The 12,921-nt window shown below is 41.1% G+C and overlaps 2 protein-coding genes across 2 annotated transcripts; both read right to left on the bottom strand.

Annotated features, from left to right (window-relative positions):
- Nucleotides 1-506: 506 nt before the first annotated feature.
- On the bottom strand, nt 507-3,741 carry czib (CXXC motif containing zinc binding protein). Its single transcript, XM_032532517.1, has 8 exons — nt 3,480-3,741; nt 3,298-3,381; nt 2,977-3,033; nt 2,785-2,866; nt 2,666-2,697; nt 1,710-1,787; nt 1,124-1,189; nt 507-804 (listed from the first exon to the last, which is right to left on the bottom strand). The coding sequence occupies exons 1-8, from the start codon at nt 3,483-3,485 to the stop codon at nt 727-729; spliced, it is 483 nt and encodes a 160-aa protein (XP_032388408.1). The 5' UTR covers nt 3,486-3,741; the 3' UTR covers nt 507-726.
- A 297-nt stretch (nt 3,742-4,038) lies between these two features.
- On the bottom strand, nt 4,039-12,851 carry uck2b (uridine-cytidine kinase 2b). Its single transcript, XM_032532518.1, has 7 exons — nt 12,726-12,851; nt 10,594-10,753; nt 9,787-9,883; nt 8,095-8,237; nt 6,642-6,739; nt 6,256-6,304; nt 4,039-5,539 (listed from the first exon to the last, which is right to left on the bottom strand). Exons 1-7 carry the CDS (start codon nt 12,828-12,830, stop codon nt 5,403-5,405), a joined length of 789 nt encoding a protein of 262 aa, XP_032388409.1. The 5' UTR covers nt 12,831-12,851; the 3' UTR covers nt 4,039-5,402.
- Nucleotides 12,852-12,921: the final 70 nt, after the last annotated feature.

Raw genomic sequence — 12,921 nt, 5'->3', positions numbered from 1 at the left:
AGGTGGTGTAGCCAGACCATACTGACAAGATGTGGAGATAGAAGTCTGGCAATGCTGTATTACTGACATTGGCAGTCAAGCGACACCGCAGTGTAAGCCTGTCTCCATTATTAAATTTTTTCCATCACATATATGAGCATGAGGTATATGTTACAACCCATGCCCCACCATTGTACATTGATAGCAATGTCTGGACAGTATACGGTACCATGAAATGCGGACAGAGTGAGCTCTCTCTTTTTGGCTTCCACACAGGTCTTTTAAATCAGCTCCTGTTGCTCCTCATTTAGTATTTGTCATATGGGACGTCTTTGCTCAGTCCAGTTGTATTGAAGAGATGTCAGTTTCTTGTAACCACCGCTGTAATAAGCAACAAGTTGTTCTGGACTTTTTGTTGTTGTCTCACAGGTTGGTTTTTCTACAATAGTGTGTTACTACTACAATTCCTACTAACCATTTAAAAGTGGCACTCAAATTTCCAAATAAAGTAAAATAAAAATACTCAATTGTCTCCTTTCAATTTTATTGAAGCAGTAAAATAGCTTTTAACATTTGATTATCCAAGATGTGTATGGACAACCTGTGGTAATAATCTAAACCTGTTCGTCAACCAAATCTCGCCACCTCAGGATCTGAAGCATCCTTGATACCAGCAAAGAGGCCTGAGGATGTTTGGCTGTAGTGTTCATTCATCCACCTCTGAGGCTCGATCATCACATGATGACATCAGCACTTGATGAACTGGTGTGTGACCTCATATATTCCCACTGACTCGCTGACTTTCTCATCATAGTCCGTCCAGTCCTAAGATTTACAAAACAAGGGTTTGTCGAGTTGCACAGATACAGGAGACTGACACATCATGTAAACACGGTTGGGATTATTGAAAGACATTTTTGAGAAAGCTTAGGAAATCACTGACTGAAGCAGAAATGAACCTGTAACTAAATAAATACTGGAATTCAACTCAACACAAATGTATGATATCCAACAGGGTAGTATTGAAGGTTGATTGGTCAATTCTGTTTCAAGATCCTTATTCTCTAAAAAGTTGAGCAATGACAAACAACAAAATCTGAACAAAAACTGACACTGAGATGCAAATTGTTCCCCCTGAACTTACTTTTTCTTGAAGGTTGATTTCAGGAAACTGTGTTCCAGACTCGGTTCCTTGCGCAGCGAAGCCAGCCTAGAGTAGGTTACATTGAAAATTGAAGAGTCACAGTACATTATATTGTCCAGTTCATGGATTTTGTTACATTAAGCAGACTGTTTGGCTCAGGAACAATGTACTTTTTTCCCCAGAGCAAATATCTTGACTTAGCGGGGAGCACAGGGGCATCTAATAACATGAATCAATTTCATCAAATTTCATCTTATTTAGGTGTGCCAATAACTTGCTCCAGTAAGTCTGTATGCTTATTACTAGGGCCAAGAAATGGGCACCCCTAAGTGGAATGCAGCAGTTGTGTTTTTTTCAACTGTGTTTGGTGGGCCAATTGTCAACAGTAAAAAGGTCAAGTCAAAAATCTTGACCCTGTTCACTGTTGACACATGTTTTTACTTACAATTATTAGGCTATTTTCACAGAAGACATATGGACAAAGTTACTGTAGGAAAAGAGCAGGTGTAAATAATGACTACATTCATTTTTTCTCTGAAAGTTAAAATGTCTGCTCTAAAACATGTATCTGTTCAAAGAGTCTCACTTGAGGTTGGAAGTCAACGGGCTCCAGACCTCGACACTCAAACTGCACCATCGTCTTGAATCTTTCGCTGTCCTCTGCCTTCAACCCAGCAAACATGCAGCACCATTCAGAGAGAGAGAGAGAGAGAGAGAGAAATAAACATTGTTAATGGCTGGGGGGAAAGCTGCACTCAACACACTGTCATTGTGTTGGTCTATGTGACAAATTTTCTGCATCTGTTAAAAGGGATTTCTAACTATATTTTTGAGATGCTTTATTTTTAGAATTGAAGTGAAAAACTTCACAAAACTTCCAGAAAAACAGGCTCACAATTTTTCAAGTCTGTCTTGAATATATGCAGCCCCCTATTACTTCAATGTATCAAAAACTTTCTTAGTTGTGGGGATTTTTTGTTCACCGGGAAAGCATGCGAGAAAAACAAATTTTTCTTCAAGAATTCAAGGTAACAAGGTGAGTAAATTGATCTACAAATTATTAATTTGAGGGTGAAGTGCTCCTTTTTTAAGAATAATTTGGGGGCATTTTAGGCCTTTATTATATAGGACAGCAGAAAATGTGAAAGGGGAGAGAGAGGGGGAATGACATGCAGCAAAGAGTTGCCAGTCGAAGTTGAACCTGAGCCTTGGTACATGATGTGCATGCTCTACCAGACGTCTGGATAGCTCACCTGGTACATTGATAAAGGTTTGCTTGCTTGATCGTACTGACCAATTAGATCCCCTCCTAAAGCTCTTTTTATCCTTTAACTTGAGATTTTTCACCTTAAAAACAACCTAAAACTACCATCATTCTGTTGTTGCTTAGTGCATGTAAATCATAAGTGTCTGCCTAAAAGGATGGTTCTGCAAATGAAAGGACAAGTTAACTGATAGAACAAATAAGTGGATTGTCTGGTTACATAAAAACAGACTAGTGATGTGGCTGTTTCAAAGTAGAAGTACAAGATGTTTGCTTACATTATATGGTTTGATTGTGTCTCCCAGGATATCTGTAAGGAAACCATTTACATGTTATACTTCCAGAGTTTTAACCTCAGGAAAAGACAAAGTGAGCCAAAAGGCATGTTAGCTCTTACCAATTGAATTTTCCCTGGAGCAGAGTTTACACTTCTGCACCATGCTGGCACTGCTTCTTCCTCCTTTTAGTGGCACACTCTCCTATGGAATCGTTAGGAAAAATAAAAATGTATTAAATATATATATAAACGGATACTGTGTGTGACTGACAATGTGTACAAAATGTGCTAAACTGTATGACCACCACTTACCACTAAGGTTACATATTGCCATTTATCTGGGATCTCTCCACAGTTTCCACACTTGAGCTACATTTAGGAAACAATCAACAAAAACATTGTTAGGTTAGAGTGAGTGAAAAATGGGAGACTAACTTTTTGTCTAGGGGCAGTGGTGAATAGTGAACGGTGTGCTAACATGATTACCATGCACAGTGTAACGTTAAACGTGTTTACTTATTTAGTTTAGTACGTTTCCTCTTACATCGAGCATGATAAAGTCATGACCATTTCGAACACAGAGGAGGAAAATGGGATATACAAAAGTGAGCTGACGCTAGCATGCTAGCATACCTTCAGAAACCAGCGGAAGTCGTTGCCCAATGGTCTCACATTGGTTACATTCTCGAGAGTGGCTTTGAACTGGAGCCCAAATTTCTGTCATGCATATGACAAAAGGAGAGATTAAAATTCACGCAAAATTAGCCAAATGTATTCACTGTTTACATCAGAAACATGCTGTGGCAAAACCATACCCCCATCTTCTTCTTCTTAATGGCGACTTGCGACCAGACGGAGCACTATCTCCACCTACTGTGCATTACATGTTCCACGTTTTCCAATAAGGTGTACAGATACATTCACTTTGTGTCCCAGTCTTTATTCTGCTCAACTGCTTTGTTTTAGTAATAATGTAGCTAAAAATAATATTGAGACGCATCGTGCTTGACATATTAACTGGTCATTTTATACCACATACAGTAGGCCATGTCATCCCATGCTGATGACAACTAAAAGTACGGCTCGGCAATTTTTTTCAGTATTTTTGTAGTATTCAGGAAAAATTGTTCACATAAATGTTCATATATCCGTCAGAACTTTAAATGACTCCAGCAGCCATTTGCGTGCGCCCTCTAACGGACACAATATAGCAAAATGAATGACCTATATATTGGTACAATCGGGAACCAGTGCAACATCACGGCAGTAAGAAGCCACCTTGCTCGCATACACTAATGATACATTCATGCATGTAAATCTCATCCAAGCATATCATTAACAAACAAATAATCAAAGTCTTCAAACAAACAGAGACACTCAGCTGCATCAGTTTATTAACCATTAAGCAACTGTCTCATTGTCATAAATCATCCAACAACCAGAGAACATTCCATAGTCTACAGTAATAAATCTCCTGGTACAAATCAGCCATTCAATACACTATACACAACAAATACAGCAAAATACAAAATTGATTCAACTGTTTTTTTTTTTTATTGCAACCTTAAATTAAAGAATGGAAACTGGCTTCTAGCGTGGATACTAATTGTACATGTTAACCTGAGGCAACTTTGCAGAGGCATTTCGGTGGGTCTTGGTGATTAATGGCCACATACCTGGGAAAACTAATATTGCTGTGGCGTTGAACACCTTTCACACCTTTTTCTGGCATTTCACACAAAAATGGTATTACGAACCTGAGTATACGTGTCATAGCTTAATCTTATTTAACTTTGCTGATTTTGCCATGTGAATGCTAGCAAAATCTTCTAAAATGGGGAATATAAGTAAATCATAGATCCAAATTTCAATAACCCTCTCACAGTTATTCAATTCTTATTCACAGAGGAGTGTTCATATGAATTAATTTTGATTGGGAGTCATTACCCCATCAGTATTGTAATTCATGATTAGAAAGTAAAATGCCCCCAAAAGTGTAACAATACAAACACTAGACTGGGTTAATACAGTAGTCAGCTGAGCCGTACAGCCTTTGGCTTCATTTGGCTTGTGGTCACATTATTTTGTACCTGACAATCAGTACAAAAGAATCATGTAGTGCGTTGCAGCAGCAGACATTATACAGAGTCAGTTAAGTGGACCGTTTGTAGTACAGAGATGTCTAGTGTAATGCATTACACTAGACAATACAGCAAGGGAACTAACAATGAAAGGATTGGCAACACTCCAAGATTGTCAGTACAAATACAGAGAGCAATGCTGGTTTCTTCAACTCATTTTCTAATCCATATCCTTCTCATTTGGAACCCACCCAAACATGTATCAGACTCCCCTACCATTAGAGTTCAAGTTTCATCAGACATTACAAAAAAAAAAGAAAAAAGGTTTCCCCTCTTTTATTCATTAGCGGCATGAATTTCAATGGAGCAGCAGGGGATACATAACAAAATTTAATCTTTGAGGGAAATGCATGGGGTTAATTTTAACCCATGGTCTCATCACAAGAGCTTCTCTTCCTGACAAACAAAAAAACCTAAATCCCAAGTTAAACAATTACACTGAAAGTAACCAATAACAAGAGTAGTCATAATAATAATAAAAGGCATTTCAATTCTTTTTGCATCTCCATTTTTCTCTTAAATACAGTGATGCCAATAGGCATTATTTACAGCGTAACCCCGACACCCCTCTCCCTCGTGAAGAGAGGTGTGACGAGGTCAATGAGGTCGGCTGCTGGACTCGGAGGTCCGCCGCTGACGTGGAGTACTGTGGCCGTTCATGCAGCCGTTATGGCGCTTGCTTAGCCCGCCATTCAGAATGTCTTGGATGTGCTGTACTATCAAGTTGATGGCCACTGCAGAAAACAAGGAAGAGAGAGATGGTAAGAAATACATTTAAAAAAAGTCAAATCAGAGATATTCTTTGTTCCACACACTCTTCTTCCTTGTCAAAACCTGGTGCCTATTTTACCCACAATGCATATCGCCTGATAAGATTGGTTGGAGAATTTTGTCGTTTTATGCTGGTAGCAGCTGATGTAGCCTCCAGTTACTAGCTTTAAACAGAAATAAGGAGCAGGCTACCTGTCTAGTAAGCTAACTTCTTTCAAACTCTCAACACCGGGATTTTATTTCATTTTCAGGGACCCCTACTACTTATATTGTATAAAATGAAGTTGCACTGGGCCTAAATAACATGAAGAGCGGCTTCAAGCCTTTGTACATAGCCTTTTTGCATAGAATATTAAGCTATTTAAATAGCCTAATGATTTTTGGCATGATTTTATAAATCATGTTTTAAAGTTAAACAATACATATGGCACTGTAGATTAATTCATTAACTCTGTTGATGGCTATCTTAGCGACTGCCTTACCAATACGCCTACCATCAGTACACACATGTTTTCGTTTTTTTTTAAACTCAAAAAAATTAACAATAATTTGGCGGCCGCCATGCATTGACACTGAGTTCAGTGGAATTCCATTTTAACAAAACCCCTTTAGCTGACACCATTCCCAGCCTGACCAACACAAATGCAAGATCTGCATACGGCAGAACAGTCGTCCTTACCAAGGTTATCGGCTCCTCGCGGAATAATCACATCTGCATACTTCTTCGTCTAATAGAAATAAGGTCAATGCTCAAGTTACTGGCAAAAAATGGACAAACATTTTGATAAGCTTCACTTAAATTTAGTTATTCATAAATTGTGACCAAGAGATGAACAACAAAAAAATCATTAGCGCTCCCTGGTCAACGAACAATAAAATGCAACATTTTCTTAATTACCTTTATCTACAGGTCTTATAGCCTTACTGTGCTTCAATTTCTTGTTTTACATTTAACCAATTGATCTGTTTTAAGCTAAAATTGGCTGATAGCGTTGGGCTTCCCAGTATATCTGTTGGGCTCTACTGCAAAAAATGACAGATGCTCGCAGGATACGAGTCACTTACTGGTAAACAGAACTCCTCAAAGGCCGGTTTCACAAAAGTGATGTACTGAGCCAGCACTTGTTCCAGCTCTCTACCACGCTCACTGATGTCTCTAAGAACTGAAACAGAGAAATCGACAAAAAAAAGATAGACAAATAGGTTAGCCATTTAACAAAATGACAAGTAAGGGGCCTGTGACACCACCCTTATTGGACTCATCTCTGGTGGCTATGAATCTGCCTACAGGTGTGAGATTGACCATCTGGTGACCTGGTGCAGTCAGAGCAACTTGGAGCTAAAACACTCAAGACAGTGGAGATGGTTGTGGATTTCTGAAAGAACGCAGCCCCACCCACCCTATCACCCTGGGTGACTCCCCCGTCAATACTGTGGAGTCCTTCCGCTTCCTGGGTTCCAATAGGCTCGTTCGAGATGAGCCAGGTCTGCGCAGAATCGATCACCGGCGATCGGCGCCCGTTGCATGCCGGTTAGATTTGTGTCCGACTTGATCCCGACTTGCTCTGACGTCATGCACACGTGGGCAACGGAAATCTCACGAGAGCAAGGCGGACGCAGTTCTGAGACGCAGGCGGCGCAGTTGCTTTTCACCGACTGCAAGAGCCAGGCGGACCCAGAGCATGCTGGGAAACGCCGGCTTCTCAGCTGATTTAAAATCTGATTGGTTTACAACATGATGACGTTTTATATAAACTTTTTATTGTTTTTGAATCGGAGGGATTTTAATTGCTATTTGTCTGATTTGAAGACTTATTCTGTCCAGAACACATGTTGTGAGGCTGATAGAGACGTTTAGAAGTCAGAGAGACTAAATCCGTTCAGATCACGGATCATCTACAGTGTGTTGTTAATTAAAATCAGCAACAGGTCGCATGTAGAGCACTTTGCCAGCTACTCTGTCATAACTAAAACAACTGGAGACTGTGTACCAGCTGGTATGTGGGTCTGATTATATTTTATTAAATCGGAATCGCACCACAGTGTTTTCATCACTTCCTGTCCAGCCTGAAGGAGCTGGACTCGGCTGGAAACTGTCCGACTTTACCGCAGCTTTCTGTCCCCGCCCCCCGCTGCTGCCGCCTGCTCTCGTCCACTTTCCAGGCGAGGCGCAGTTCATCTCGAACGAGCCTATTATCTCCCAGAACTTAAATGGGATCTGACCAGCAGCTGCCTCATAAAAAAGCCATAACAGAGGATGCACTTCCTGCGGCAACTGAAGAAATTCAACCTGCCAAAGACAATGATGGTGCACTTCTACACTGCCATCATTGAATCCATCCTTATTCCCACCTGGTACGCTGCTGCCACTGCTAAGGACAAGGGCAGACGGCAGCGTAGCATCTGCTCTTCTGAGAAGGTGATTGGCTGCAATCTGCTGTCCCTCCAGGTTTATTTATACATGTTTAAGAAGTTGTTTATTGCATGTTGTAATTCCATGCAAGTTCTCACTACACACCTCGGCGAGAGAGCCGTGTGTCTGGATCCGTGTCGACAAAAAGCTTCATCTGGAACAGATCTCTGATTTGCTGTGAGTAGAACATGAGGATGCCCTCAAACAAGACCACGTCAGCTGGATACACCGTAATAAACTCCTCTTTCCTGGAACACACAGAAGAGATTCATCATCAGCGACTCCAGTCAGACATGGTGTAATGCAAAGTTAAACTGACTACATAATTAAGTTAATCAGGAACCAGTATAACATGACTTTTATTGGTACATCAAGTGCTTATTCTGCAAGAACACAATGATGGGTGCTGGCCTGAGGTGCGTTTCAGAGAGCATGTTTAGTGAGAACTCTTGCATGTGTACCCTGAGATGAGGGAAACTGGGTTTTCCTAATTCAGAAAGGGAGATTATTTAAACCTTAGAATGAGGGGTTACTCCAGCCCGTTTCAGAAAGAGAGGCAACTTAACCTCATAGTCAGTTACTATGGTAATTGTGCCTGTGAACGTAACCTGGTCGGGAGCAGGGTTGTTTTTTTTTTCCCCTCTCAATAAACCTTGAGTTTCACTCAGTCTCCTCCCTCTGGCACAGCACAATTTCCTCACTTATTCATCTTGTATCAGGCGGGCGTTAGCGCAGTTTTGTCAACTGCATGAATAATAAAAAAGAAAAACAGGGCTGGTTTATTAACTGTTAGGTAACGTAACACGGCATATGCTTTTTTTTGACGATCCCGTTGATGAACAGGGAGTTAAACATACGTTAGGAGATTATACTGAGGGCCCGACTAGATGCATTTTCATTTCCAGATAACCTATTTGAGCTTCCTTCAGTCTCAGATACGTACTGTACGTAAACGTAGCAGTCCTCATATCACTAACGTCACCCATCGTGGACATGCTCTTACATCCAGCAGATTCTTTGTGTCGCATTACGTTTCTTTTGCAAACAGCAGCCATCAACATTGGTGAGCAGAATAGTAAAGCTACATGCAGAGCTGTCAGAAAAGTGTGCCTCGTTCTAAAACTTTTTTTTTTTTTTTTAAACGTTGTCTTAGTGTTCCCTGGACACAAACCAGTGAGAGCCCTTAAAAAAAAAAAAAATCACAGGATTGCAGCTGAATAATGTAAAATCCTTTCAAATAAAATGATTATAAATTATAATTCTGTTAATGAAATGGAGTTGAAACCTCATAATGGGATTAGTAGTTCAGGATTCAACACCTAAATGAAATAGATTATAGGTTCAATACCATTCCACCAGTTTTCCCCAGTTATATACAGCAATTTTGTCCTATGCCAATTCTCGTTCTTTTGCAGTAGACGCCGTGTTGCTTTTTTTTTTTTTTTTTTAAAACAAAATATATGTTCAAACTCGCTATATGTGCACATGAGTTTTTCCAGTTCCAGAGGGGTAAAGTATGGCGACTGGTTTGTTTGTGACTGTTATCATGGTGAATGGCAGTATCATGGCTCCATTCATTCTGCCTTTTTATGGAGGTGGTGCAGGCGCTTGACTGAGTGAACCTACTCAGAGTTGATTGACTGAACCAACTCAAATCAGCTGTTCTGGAACCAAAAACCCATCTCAGGATAAATCAATTAAGAGTTCAGGGCTAGACTCAGAGTTTGTTAAACCTCATTGCTGAAACGGACCCCAGATGGCAACTGTGAATGTGCAACAGGCACAACAGGTGCTCACCTGGAATGATTGACAAAGTCATAAACTGGTATCTGGACTGTCTCCCCCTGGAGGATCTGTTTGAGTGTTTGCATTATCAGCTCACTGTCAAAGGCATCTGGGGATAAGAAAAGGAAAACGCTCAGTTAGGATCTTCATGAGATGTCCTATTACAAAGCTCCAGTTACACCAGCATGGTGTGCGCCTATGGACACGTGGGACCCTGCAGGTTTGGTAACCCAGAAATCCCTCTGTCTAACAGGTGTCGGGTTCAGTCTCTGAGCCTTAGAGCAGCTGCCTGTGAGATGCTGCTTCTGAAAAAGGCCTGCTGACTGTAGGGATTGCAAATCAGCTGAGACGGAAGCAGGAGCATGAGGGGGCAAAGTCAGACTCCAAAAATGGAGTCTATGCTTCTGCCAAAAACACACTGGAAGAAATTGACGTGGCAGAAATGAATGCTGCTGAACACCAGCCGGTTTCAAACATGTTATATTATTGTCATGTAAGCCTTTATTTAGCTTCATCTGAGTGGTGCTAAAGCAACCTTAGGTTTTACTAATTCCACAAATGATTGCATCCATGTTCATACAATATAAATTTGGCTGTAGTCAAGTATGCTAAGAATTTCAAAAATACACACCCACAGTGAAACACCACTTGCCGAATCTGGTTACAAATTATGACACAAACACACACACACACACACACACTTTTTTTTTTTAAATACTGTACTTTTCTTGAGGCAACCGAAATCTGTTATATGAAAAGTAAACCTGTGCCAGCTGCAAGCCAGCGGAGTGATACAGTGACTATTCAGTGGGTGCATACCTGGGTGATCAAAGTTGAACTGGCCCTTGAGTGCCTTTGCCTTCTGCTCTGGAGTCAGCACCTTGTAGAAGCTGTCCTGGCTGAGGATCGCAACCTGCCGCTGGTGGTTTTCGATCTTGTTCTGGCCTAGCAGCTCCATGATCTTCTCACAAACCGACGACTGCAGAAACAGACGGAATAGGGGGAAAGTGATGCCAGTATTTATAACTGTAAAACCAAATATCAGTAAAAAGAAAAGAAAACTAGCATCAATTCTATCCACATAGAAAAGAATTAACAATTATATCCAGTCACATTTACACAGAAATAAGGTGGGTGGTTAATTTCCCCAACTTGGGAGAGGTCAACTCACACGATTAAGAGGTGGAACGCCAAGCAGCCCACCATGTTTGACCCGCTGACCTTCCATATTAAATGAATCTCATACCCAATGCTGACTGGGCATTCTCCAGCTGCCGGAGGCTCTGTTGCCTTTGTGTCCATGAAATTGTGCTACAATGAATTTGGGCGCCCCCACTACAGAGCTGGGAGGTTGTGTCAACACATGCAACAATTTCAGATGACCTGACTTGGAACACACCAAAGACCCAAATCACACATTTAATGAGGTAATCTTCAGCAAAAAAAAAAGTATGCTCAAACTCATTAGTTGACTGATAACTAAACCAGAAATAATCAGATAATCCATTATTTATTATTCATAAATTGAAAAGCAATTGTCTTGCTTTTACAAATGCCAAAAGCTGGCAATTGATAACGGATGGGTGTTTGTCATTTACACATCTCAATCTATCCTTAAATCAAGCATCAGCGGCGTGACCATTGATAATACAACTGCATTGCTGATCCGCTCTGCTGTGGGCTTCTTTCAGACCAGTATATAAGACAGCAATGCAGAACACAGTATATTCATACAGCTTTCACAACGGTGGATGTTCGGAGCAACCATGCTGAATCAAGAAGTCAGGGTTGGCCAGGTTCTCCCGCCATTCTGGAGGCTTAGAAATGTTGACTTTCCAGTTCTTTTCTTCCGGACTAGTAAAACTAGTCTAGTTCGACGTCAAAACGGTAGAGACATGGCTTCCTCTAGTCCCTTGTGAAGGGCTTTCCGGAAGCAAAACACAGGACAGCGTGCTGATGATGATATCTGGGACAAAGTTGGGAGGGGCTAAATGGAATAACGGAAGAGAGGCGAGTGGCCTATATCCATTTATGTGATGAAGCTACCTCCGCTGCAAGGGAGACCGGTGCTAAATATTCGACGCTTTAGTCTTGAGGCTAGTTGTTTGGCTGTGGCCACTGATAAACGTGGTCACTGTCAAGCTTATCAGTTCAACTCGTGTCTTCAGATAGCACGAGGTGTGGTCTCTGGCACCACTGGCAGGTCGCCCCCGGTTCATAACAAAGAAGTCCAATGACGTAATCGCAAATAGCCACGTCTGTGTGCTCTTACGTTGTACAGTCGGTGGTGTGCTTCCGTTAGCTCAGCACTGCTGTAAGTTACAGTAAAAGATCAAATCACTGAGGCTATAAGTTTAACTAGCGGCTTGTTAACATAAAAGGTCGGTTTCTGTTCAAGTTAATCTCGGCTAATTGCATACATCCCAATCCATATATTTACAAAATCATATTCTATCGTCAAAATCAGATTTATTTATTTATGTGTTTTTTGTCTTTACAGAACAAAGGACGTGGTCGCAATGGCGTAGGTAGATAAATAAATCTTTCGAGCTATGTACAAGCTAGTTATTAGTTTAACGTTATCTCGGTAAACAACTGTATAATGTAATTTATTTTAGATATTAACGTTATTAGGACATCTAACATTAGATAGTAGATAGTCTAACTCTGTATTTGATCAAGCTAACAACCGCATTCAGTAAAAGGGATTTTTTTATTTTTTTATTTATCAAAATCCAAATCTAGTTCAACAGCTACGTTACAAGCGTGCCAAGTGAAACCAGCTGGTTGAGGTTAAACCATCGGGTTAAACAGATGATAGAGCTGTCGATCAAATCTCGTTGCGCTAAAGCCACGCGGTCAGCCAGCCCCGACCAACCGCTGCCTTGAAACACAAACTCAAAACATGTCCATTCGCGAAAACCGTTAAATTAGCTTGCTAGGAAGCCAACCTTGCCGCTGGCGGTGCCTCCGGAGACACCGATGAGAAAAGGTTGTCGAATAACGTTGGTGTTCTCGCCACGGTCCCTTAGGTGGGTTTCACTGTCCCCGGCCATGCTTGCAGTGTACAGCCAGAGCTACTGAGCTGGAAGATCATTGAGGGGGAGCTCCTCCCACAACAACCCCCCGCCCCGTTCATTTTTTTTC

Source organism: Etheostoma spectabile, chromosome 12 (genome assembly GCF_008692095.1).
Source record: "Etheostoma spectabile isolate EspeVRDwgs_2016 chromosome 12, UIUC_Espe_1.0, whole genome shotgun sequence".
Taxonomy (NCBI): domain Eukaryota; kingdom Metazoa; phylum Chordata; class Actinopteri; order Perciformes; family Percidae; genus Etheostoma; species Etheostoma spectabile.
Note: the sequence above shows the minus strand (reverse complement) of the source record. Positions and strands in the feature narration are given on the sequence as shown.

Bases quoted from the DNA above. Each gene is read 5' to 3' on its own strand.
- czib (XM_032532517.1), bottom strand. The intron at 3,034-3,297 runs GTATGCTAGCAT...TCCTAAATGTAG, and splicing joins ACTTCCGCTGGTTTCTGAAG to CTCAAGTGTGGAAACTGTGG. The intron at 805-1,123 runs GTAAGTTCAGGG...TGTAAATCTTAG, and splicing joins AAATCAACCTTCAAGAAAAA to GACTGGACGGACTATGATGA.
- uck2b (XM_032532518.1), bottom strand. From the start codon at position 12,830: ATGGCCGGGGACAGTGAAACCCACCTAAGGGACCGTGGCGAGAACACC. The intron at 8,238-9,786 runs GTGAGCACCTGT...TGTGTGTTCCAG, and splicing joins GACTTTGTCAATCATTCCAG to GAAAGAGGAGTTTATTACGG. The intron at 6,305-6,641 runs GTAAGTGACTCG...TATTTCTATTAG, and splicing joins TTGAGGAGTTCTGTTTACCA to ACGAAGAAGTATGCAGATGT.